The sequence below is a fragment of the Solanum lycopersicum genome, chromosome 10, assembly GCF_036512215.1.
Source record: "Solanum lycopersicum chromosome 10, SLM_r2.1".
In the NCBI taxonomy this organism is placed as follows: Eukaryota; Viridiplantae; Streptophyta; class Magnoliopsida; order Solanales; family Solanaceae; genus Solanum; species Solanum lycopersicum.
The window spans coordinates 61,811,338-61,822,266 of record NC_090809.1 but is presented as its reverse complement, the minus strand read 5'-3'; the positions used below and the strand labels follow the sequence as shown (position 1 = coordinate 61,822,266).

The 10,929-nt window shown below is 30.9% G+C and overlaps 1 protein-coding gene across 3 annotated transcripts; it reads right to left on the bottom strand.

Annotated features, from left to right (window-relative positions):
- Positions 1-975: 975 nt before the first annotated feature.
- LOC101267280 (myosin-binding protein 7) lies at positions 976-5,888 on the bottom strand. Of its 3 annotated transcripts, none has more exons than XM_069290395.1 (5): positions 5,414-5,764; positions 5,087-5,168; positions 3,095-4,737; positions 1,539-1,585; positions 976-1,359 (listed from the first exon to the last, which is right to left on the bottom strand). In XM_069290395.1, exons 3-5 carry the CDS (start codon positions 4,493-4,495, stop codon positions 1,257-1,259), a joined length of 1,551 nt encoding a protein of 516 aa, XP_069146496.1. In that variant the 5' UTR covers positions 4,496-4,737; positions 5,087-5,168; positions 5,414-5,764; the 3' UTR covers positions 976-1,256. The 3 variants fall into 3 exon arrangements, with proteins under 3 accessions (XP_069146496.1, XP_069146495.1, XP_004249385.2); XM_069290394.1 differs by having other exon boundaries at positions 5,087-5,182; positions 5,414-5,738; XM_004249337.4 differs by lacking the exon at positions 5,087-5,168 and having other exon boundaries at positions 5,414-5,888.
- Between the last annotated feature and the right edge of the window lie 5,041 nt (positions 5,889-10,929).

Sequence of the window (10,929 nt, the reverse complement as noted above, 5' to 3'; positions counted from 1 at the left end):
TGTTGAAGTTGTGAAGTATAGTTTGAGCCGCCAAAGCCTTGAGGTTTTTCACTGAGAGTAGTATTTGCAGTTTCTCCTACAAAAACAAAGGGGGTTTTGCCCCTGGTTTAGAACGTACAACACTTCAATGCAGCCAAACCTGATCTATTTATAGCGTGTGTGTTTTTTTTTCCTTTTTAATGTTTATTTATAGGCATAGTATATAAACAAAGAGAAAGGAAAATAGATATCTATCGTAAATGGTACGTAGATATTCGATGTTATAATTTTGGACATTGATATCTCCGTGTTCAAGAATTAGAGCATATATATCCTAAAATTAGCCCTTCACTCTAATCGGAGACCAAAAGGGGACATTGTGACGCAATTTTATCCATTGATCTGATACTGTGGATAAAATTATGTCATGTGTATATCCGTTAGTATAAAAAATATATATGTTTTAGTTTTTGGACAAAGGGGCACCGATTCCAAAAAATATGACGAAATATATCTGCATATCATTTACGATAGACCCTCAAACTTAACTTCAACTTTGAGAATACCCTACAAAACATCTTAATTTGATCTTTTGACAACTAAATAACAATATAATCAATAAAACCCCACAAATGAGATACGAGGAAAATAGAATGTAGGCAAATTTTTTCACTGTCTCGCGAAGATAAAAAGATCATTTTTTAAAAAAAAACCGTAAATTCAAAAGCAACAAATCCCCATAGAAACTCCTAAGTCCCAATACTATCATAATACATAAATTTTGAAGGTGTGACACAATAAATACAAGTTAAAGTGACACGTAAGACCAATTCATTAACACGTCGTAGTAAACGACTAAGAAAGAAGTTTTTAGACAACGAATACAAAAGTGCAATAAGCATTAACATCTGATTGACAAAAAAAGAAAAAGTACCAAGAGAAAAAATTCATTCACAAGTTGTAATATACAGGTAAAAAGAAAAATAAAAACTTGAGTAGAGACCAAACAAGCCATATTGATCACAATTATTCACAAGTTCCAAACTGGCAGTGGAACATCTATATTTTCGATGACACTGGTTCAGCCAAAGGTTACAATTCCATGAATTAAGGGGAAGAACACAGTGCAGAGTGAACCCACAATTTGCAGCAGCAAGAAATACAAGGGGGAGAAAGAAAGTAAAATGAAAAAGCAATCAATCTGACTACAATCCCTTTCGTACTGACGTTTATGTTACAGTCTTCAGTGATCGATGTGGACTACTTGGAGCTGGTTTTTACACCTGCGTGCTCATCAGACATCTCCACTGCTCCACATGAGGTCCCTTGTCTAAAAGCATTAGCAAGCCTGGATTGTTGGTCGATGATCCAAATGGGTACCTAACAAGTATCAAGATTTAATCGAATGTTAAAAGTTGCTCAAACAAACAACTAAACTCAAGCAGACAGAAAGGGAAATAGGTTGTTGCTTTCTTTTCTAAGGTAAGAGAATCGTAGGAAGTTGAAGGAGTATAGAAACAATTTATTGAAAAGAAACAGAATCGCAATGATCAACTCACTTGCATCTGCGTGCTTTTCTTCTCCATAAAACAAAGCATGTGATCCACTGAATAAAAAAGAAAATAAGATAAATCAGCTTAAGTATAAATCAGAAGACAACACAGAAACAGGAAGGCAAAATAAGAAAGGCGGATTGACGGAGATGAGAGAGAAATATTGATGTCAGAATAAAACAAATTGATTTTCTATGATCCTAAGCTAGGTCCACATTGTTTCTAGAGATTGTAGGTCATTTGAGACAACTTAACAACATGACTTTAGGTCTACCTTGTTCACTTTTAGTGTCATCAATGTAATAGAAGAAAAATCAAATGGTAATTATGATATTTTGACCCTAGAACCCCTTCTCCTCACAGGAAATAAACAATTAGTTCTAGCCCATTTGTTTAGAGTCCAAGTGGCCCACCTGAAGTAACTAAAGTAGAGAGCTTTGTGTTTACTGTCCATGTCCAAAAAGGACAAACATGGCTATACAGGAAGATGCCTGTGAAAATGCATCAAGATCCAAGTAATATCATAATGACCTGGCAAAATAATCTGTATGCTTGCCATTTGAAATGTCATTCTGCTTTCGAATTACATGGGTTAGGACAGCTCTTCCAATTTGAGAATGCACTTCTTGATTAGACATAAGCCCAAGACACTAATTCTTATGATATTATCTGGTGACTTGATTGAAGATCAAGTGTATTTGGATTAAACTTATTGAAACATTTTAAACATAATTTGCTCCAAACACCAGCACTGAGCCACATCAAACCTCACTCATAGTTTATCCAAAAAGAAAAAGACAATATCACAAAAGCTAACTCAAGATCCGGCAGAGGTTTCAGAAAAGACACAACCTAATCCATTCTCAGTTTTTCCTTTTTAGGTGACCGAAGGTTTCTCTCGCTCCATGCTCAGCAGAAAATGTTTTATTTATCCTAAATTCTAAATGGTTCATCTTAATACACAAAGCAGCTTACAAAGATTGCCCCCAAAGTCTCAACAAGAAGAAAGCTAAGAAATGGGAAGACAGATTCTCACAGCACTATATTCAGAGTGCAGCAAATAAATCACCATCTTGCATGAAATAAAGCACTCGAAAGAACTCAAGCCTTTTTGTTTTTAGATAATTGCAACAAGAACTCAAGCACATTAATTAAGTAACACAATGATAAAAGTGTGTTCTATGTATCAACCTTTCTAATACATTGTATAATTACATAACTTTGGCATTAATAGATTACCCCAAAAAATTTTAAACGTCACAGCAGAAACACTTACATTATGGCATTTTGGTACATTACACACATTTTTAGTTTAACTACAAAATTCAAAAGTGTTCTTTATTTCTTAAACTTCATGTCAAGTGAAAGTCAAACTAAGATTAAAAAAGGAAATTGAAATGGAGGGAGTGTATTTTACTGTCACAAAATTGCTTCTAAATGTCCATGCAATGAGCCAATAGCCCAAAATTTGTGCTTTCACTTTGGACAAAGACCATAAGTATAGTCATAACTGAGAAAACCAAGCTATTGCAAACCATAAAGTTAACACAGAATAATAATACCTTGAATATAGACATGCATGAAAAGCTCCCAATTACAGATGTCTTCTTTGCAGGTTTTCTCACGGCTGGAGACATCTCTTTGCATAACTGCTGAGCAATCTCCTTGAGCAATATCACCTGTGCTTTATCAGTCCGCATAGCAATCATAGCCTGTCTCATTGATTCCCGGTCAGCCTCAAGTGCCTGGAGCCTAAAATACAACTTTGTGACCTCTGGATCTCCAAAATCTGTGTTATTTAATGAATCCCTTGGGGTATAGTCGTCAACCATTCCAGCTGAAGACTTGAGTTCTGACACACCATTATATCCAGCCCCCTGATGTACAGAATCAATTGTGTAAACTCGGTCACTCATGTCATCTCCAATTTCTGATGAATTATCCACCTTCCTCAAGTTTGAACGCTCTTCTGTTTGTGAATATTCTGTTTTTCTAATACTCCCACCAAATCTTGGAGAATCTGAGATGAAATCTGAGTTAATTTCTTTATTTGTAATGAAGGGAGATCCTACACTATCAGTTGAAAACTTTCTAAGATGTCTATTCCTCCTTGGGGAATGACCAACTATCACTTTTTCAAGTATGTTGTTCTTGAAAAGATCCCCATCAGTGCTTCTTGGCGTTCTCTCCAATTGATTGATCCTATGCTCCAAATCCCGCAATTGGTCACACGAACGTGGGGTCTCTTCAAATGCATATTTCTCAACATCAACAATGTCATTATCAAATTCTGTGTATACTTGATTTTCATTAATAGTGCATTTCAATGGAGGGTAATCGAAGGGAGGAACTTCGAATTGCCCATTGATAGTCTCGGAGATACTATTGTTCCGACTAAAACGGCCCTTTTCTGTCTCACAATCACCCTCAGCCTCAGATTCTGTTAGCCCATAACTCATCATTCTATGCTTATACATTTGCACCTCACAAGTCAGCGATTGAATTGTTTGCTCCCTCTTGTATAATATATCCTCCAACGCCATAATCTCCTGCTGATCATGCGCCGTTTTCTCCTCAGTGTACCTCTTGAATTGTTTAAATTCCATCTGAACCTCTGCCTTTTCTCCTTGCAACCTCAAAATCATGGACATGGCCTCATTCGCCGCCGAGGAAGACGCATTTCGTTCTTCCTCCAACTCAGCACCTAAATCCTGAATTGTGTGTTGTTGCTTACTTACCATTTCCCTAAGTGCTGTACATTCATTTTCAATTTCAATACGAGCATTCAGAGGTAAGACAAAGCCTGGGATCATAAACTTATTCTCATTATATTCATCAAATTTTCGCTTCACAGATCGGAGCCAAGTCCCTGAACAGGACCTGTTCATTGCAGAACAACTGCTGCACCCGCAGTAACAACAGTTGACCTGGCTGGTCGTCGGGGGCGAATTTTGAGAATCCATATTCTATTGCACATCCAATCAATCGTCCAGCCTCAATTCAGAAATTGATTCCTCAAATAGAATCATAAAAGAAAACCAGGAAAAAATAACAGAAATACCACAAATTAAAAGACGATTAATCCTGTACAACAAGCTCTCAATCCCTCCATCTTCGATAAAATGATTATGTATATATGTATACCCCTCGACTTCACGTAGGATGAATTCCTCCTTCCCTCAGTTGCAATACAGAATACACATTCCTGCAAAAACACCACATTTTTTTCAATTCCAATCCTACCGCACAATACCCTATAGTTAGGTTCACATTGCTATACTCCAAAAAAAAATAGCTGACACCAACAATAATTAATACATGAATAGCTATGTGCAATGCCTAGGCCAAGATTAGCTTCATACCATCAATGTTGATGCCCATATGTATTTCCACATTTTACTCAATACATAAATAATTCTACATCGCCACCATTATCAAAGAAACTACACATTTCACATAAATTAAGCAGAGGTTTCTACCCAAAACAAAATGGTTGTATCCCTACTCTGTTTGTATGGCTGTTACGTATTATTTCATAAAGTAACATATCATACCGTACTGCATTATTTTACGAAGTACAATGTTTGAATAGATCATATTCTTCTCCATCGTTACATAATATCACACGTCAACAATCTGAACCATTAAACCTACGTTAATACAATTATCACACCAAATCAATCCTTACGCAAAATGAAAATTATAATCAATCAAAACAGACATTGCATTTAAACATGATCAATATTCCTTATATGAAAACCACAAAAAATCAAACAAACGCAAATCGATGCACATAAATACGAACAAATATATATTTACACATCTAAAATTGATCGAAAAACAAAAAATTAAAAAAAAAAACGACCATGATATTAAGGTACCTGAAAATCATACGGTATAGCTGTAGCTGAGAAACGGAGGTGAAATTCTCCCGGAAAAAATGGAAATTATCGTTCTAGCTTCCCGGAGAATTGAAGAAATCGAGAAAACCAAGGGAGAAAAATGAAAATAGAGAGATAGAGAGAGAGATTAAAAGAGGGATAGAGGAAAAAAAAAAAAAAGAAACAAATTAAACGTGGGAGAGAGAAAAGAAGGGAATTGAAAACCCTAAATTTGTGTATTTCTTTTTTTTGGTTTTTGTTTCCCCAAATTTGTTAACTGTTTTCTGATAATTTTTTTTTCCTTTTCTTTTCTCTCTAGTTCTTTTAACATATGAAAATGTGAGATAATTTAGAGAGGAAAAGAAAAGGGGTGAGTTTTGGAATTTCACTATTGTTGCTAAGCTAGAGAAGGGGGAACTTTGGTTGAGAGTTTTTTACGGAAACCGCGTACTAATGTTTGATTAGATAATTAATTATCTAACAGAATTAGAAAAAAAGTAATATATACGTGTTGATATAATCTAAGATATTAGGCAATTAGTAATTGCTAGTATACGTCCTTAAATACTCCATCTAATCGAATTTTAAGAATGATTTATTTATTATGTATAGATGTGATATATACGTATTGATATAATCTAAGAAATTAGGTAATTAAAAATTATTAGTATATGTTCTTAAAACACTTCATCTACTCAAATTTTAAGGAAGAGCATTTTTATTATCTTGCATTAATGTCTTTTTTTGTGTGTGTGTGTTTATGTAAGATATTTTATTGTTTTTTTTTTTTTGATTCATATAAGAGCTCGACTAAATTTGAATCACGCTTTGCAGAATTCATTTGCAAGTGACGCTTTCATAGTATTTTCTCTATATTCATAGCTCGAATTCGAGACCTCTGATTAAGGGTGAAACACTCCTACCAATTCTAACATTAACACATGTTAATTCTATTGAAAGACTAATGTATGTCATATCCTTGGAGATCTTGGTTTGACAGAATCCTTGCCTAGTGAGGGCCATGTTTTCTCTAGGATTGTGTTTTTTTTTCATTTCAATTTTAGTGTTGAACTAATAATTAATTAAATGCTTTGGTTAAATTAAATGAAGAATATCTTATAATTTTTTTGGCTGAATCTATGATGGTGTCTACCTGATTCTATTAAAAATATTTTTAAAAACTTTACATAGTTTAATCAAATTTAATTATTAACTAAATTTTTGATATGTACTTTTCACTCGATTATCAATTCAAAAAATTTAAGTAGAGATTTGAATAATAAATTTTGCACAAAATAGTATTGTAATTATTTTTTTTGTGAATATATATAACCTATTCACACGAATCAATAAAGATGGTCAATGAAACTTTCTTATTAGTTGAATGTAATAATGTATATATTTTTTTCAATTTGATCAGGTTCAATCATTTATTAGTCATATCTCACTAATATTACCATATACTCGATATTTGTTGTATATTTTGTTGTCATCTAACCAGATGTATTTTGCACGTATATTTCATGTTAAATTGTTTAGATGTCATATGAAAATGTAAAGAGAATAACTACATTTTTATCTATCCGGACAATTCTTTGTATATTAATTTTTTATTTTATAAGTTATATAACATAATAAATGACGTTCTTGTTTTTGGCTCTCCTATTTGACTTCTCAGTTGACTGTGTACATATATCAAATTTAATTATCTTACTTTCGTAAATTATTGGGAAAGGTTTTCTTTTTTTCTACCCCACAAAACTATAAATTAAAATTTAAGAATATATTCTATCTCTAAAATCATATATATAACCACTTGTACATCTTACACCAAACAAAGATACAGTCCACTGTCCATATACTTATAAACGATTTTCAATTTATTCAACTAAGCTTGATTCTTCAAAAAAATAACATTGTGTTATCATATATATATATAGTAATCATTTTTGAAAAATTATTGGTCAAAAGTATAAGGAAAGATGGAAGATAGAAATAATTATAGATGTATATACACGTATTTACATATATATTGTGAGTTTTTTTTTTTTAGAAGATCTTGAAGTTAAAAAATATTGTTGACTTGATAATATATTCATGACATATATAATACTTCAACTTAAATAAAAATACCTACCCAAGTATAAATATATATATTTGTATTAATGAAACTATTTTTCTCGTTAAAGTTATCTATATTAAATAAATAATAAAAATTAAACTATACAAACTTCAAACTGGCGTCATCACAAGTCATATGAACTTTTCTTCGTATAAAATATTAAAATATTAAGTAATAGTAAATAATTAAAACAAAAGGGCAATTTTTATATAATAATACATATTTTTAAGCAAACTTCCTGACAATTTAAATCACATGAGTATTATTGACAAACAAATTCATTCTTTTGTCTTGAGCATCAAAAGAAACCGCGACAATACTATAAATTTTAGGAAAAAATATTCATAAGCATATATCTACCTAACAAGAAAATTTGTTAACAAAAACAAATGAAATTAGACTGCACCATGTTAACTTCATGTATTAGAACATTACATACTAATATATATATCAAGTAAAAAAAAACTATTTATCATCAAAATTATTTTCCTCAAGTACTAAAGGTTATGGAATATACCCTATTAGAATAAAACGATTTACTTTATCAGAATAGTGGTACATTATATTCCGTTAAACATTAAACTCAATGAACAATATAAATAATACAAAAAAATATAAAATGCAAGAAGAAGAATAGTAGAAGATTTTTTAAAAAATTGCGGTTGAAAAATGAGGGGAAGTCCATCTAATTATAGTCAACAATGAACATGTTTTTTTTGTGTCTTATCTGAAAAGTCACGACCTTTTCGAGAAGTCACAACACTTTGGAAAAGTCCAACTTAGTTAAAAAGTCACAACTCTTTGGAAAAGTCACAAATTATCGAAAAAGTTACAACTCATAAAAAAAGTTACAACATTTAGAAAAGTCACAACTCATAAAAGAAGATACTACATTTGGAAAAGTCCCAACTTATTTAAAAAGTCACAACCCTTTGAAAAAAATCACAACTTATCGGAAAAGCCACACCCTAAGTAAGGATATTATAATAATTTAACATTCAGGTTAGGAGTCATGCTTATAAGGTAGTATAGATATGGCGTATATACAATATTAGAATTCACTTTTCTCAACTTTCTCGCTCGCCTCTCTCCTTCCTCTAATATGTAACTACAAAGTGTAATAAGCAAACTATATGGAGTATAAATAAGTTATTTTGAGCGATTATATACGATTTTTTTTAAATATATATTAACCCTAAAAAATTCTCAAAATGACAAAAAGAATAATTTGTAGTCAACTGAATGATTTGATGTGAGAATTTGAAATTACCACATCCACAATACTTCCCTGGTGAAGCCATGATGAGAACAATGGATTTAGTCGGGCTGCATTTAGTGATGGATAGGAATGACAATGGGGCGCAGGGGCGGACCCACATGGTGTCTGCCGGGTGCTCGAGCACCCATTAACTTCGTTGTAAAATATATATATCTATGTAGAAATCGATAGATATTTACATAAAATTAACATAGAGCACATAATGAATAAATCATATAGTTGGCCCAATGGTTCTAGGATGAGTACTTAAAACTCTTTTAGTGTTGTTGTACCAAGGTTCGAATCTAATTGTTAACACATATTTTTTACAGAGCACCCATTGATGGGGCGGGGTTGTGAGAACTTAAGGTTAGGACGGGGCGGTTGGGTTTAAGATCATGAGGGGCGGGTCAAAGTGGGTTTTTAAAAACTAATGTGTGGTGGAGCAAGTTGTAGCTATATGTGATTTTATACAAGTGATAGAACATTATTTATTTAATAATACAATTTTATAAATGTTTCTCAATTGATCTCTAAAATATAATTTTTAAAGTCACTATGCTATTAAATTTAATGAAGTGAATTTATTTATATGAATTTTAATTTTAGTATCTAATTTAACTAAACAAGAAAATATTATAAAAATTTTGCGGAGCAAATTTATATGGGGCATGTCTATGCGGATTACGGGGTAGGTGGAGAGATAGATGTTGAAAAAAGTTGTTATGCGAGGTAAAGCGAAATAAATTAATTTTTTTTTTAGATTAAGCTCATATCACCGCGCATCGCGCGTCTAATGATTATTTAAGAAAAAAAGAGAAAATTATAATAGTTTTTTATGAAAAATAACCAAAATGGAGTTCAATGTGATTAAAATATTTCTTTGAAGCTAATTTTAGAATATAAATTATTTTGTTAATACTTGGGTTTATAGTCAAAAGAAAACTTAACATGTTTCTTCGATAAAATTTATTAGATTTAGGATAAAGAATTAAATGAATACATTTTATTCCGCATTAAATTTAAGGATCATTTTCTACTTTTCTCAAACAAAACACAAAGATCAAAATATTATTTTTCTTCCTTTTAAAAAAGGGAACTTTTATGACTATATTAGAGTCCACAAAAATACAAATATATTCATGTTTTTCAATAAAAAATTAGAACCAAGCATTAAAAACAATAAGTTAATTTCTAATAAATCATTGACATCACTAACTATTAATCCACATTATTATTATCGAATTGTCATATTATTACAAAATTTTGATATCGTAATTTTAATAAAATACACAATTCGAGAAAAAATTTCACGCTTTTAAAGGTGAAGATTGAAAATAAAACAATTCCTGATGTGTCGTATATCCTCGATTAATGTAACCTTATTATGATATATATTTTAAATTTTATGATCGTCAATATGATATTTGAGTTTTAGAAACAACAAACACATTAATATAATATTTAGTATATTATAATTTTAATATATAATAAATATAAAAAAATTATATTTACATATATAAATCGTGCATATTAAAAAATTGTTGTTTAAAATATGAATAAAGATAATCATATAAAATATACAATATTTGATAGAATTTATTTCGGAAATATAGGATGTACCAGAAATTCAAATGTAAAACAATTTGTTAATTTCTTTACTTGGAATATCTATCAATTACGAAAAAACACTCATATTTCTTCTCCTATCGTTCTCCACCAAAATTAGAGTTAGTTGAATCTCTTTAAATTATGTTGAGGCAATGACCAAGTCTAGATGTCTGTTTATAAAAAATACAAGTCATCATAAAATCATAAAATCATATTGGAGTTGAGATGATTGGACAACAAACGATTGAAGCTAAAATATATATATAGGTTCAGAATAGTCGTATGTTAAAATAGTTTCAATCTTTTACTCCCTATGTCTCTTTTTACTTGTCTAATTTTGACTTTTTATTTCTCTTTTTATTTATCAATTTTGACAAATCAAAACATGAAAATATTTTTTACCTATTTTATACTTAATTTATTTAGAGAATTGATGTAATTTTCAATTCTACCAATTAATTGTGATAGAATGCTAAATCTACTATTAAATAAAAAATAAACAAGTAAATAATAATAAAAAAAGTA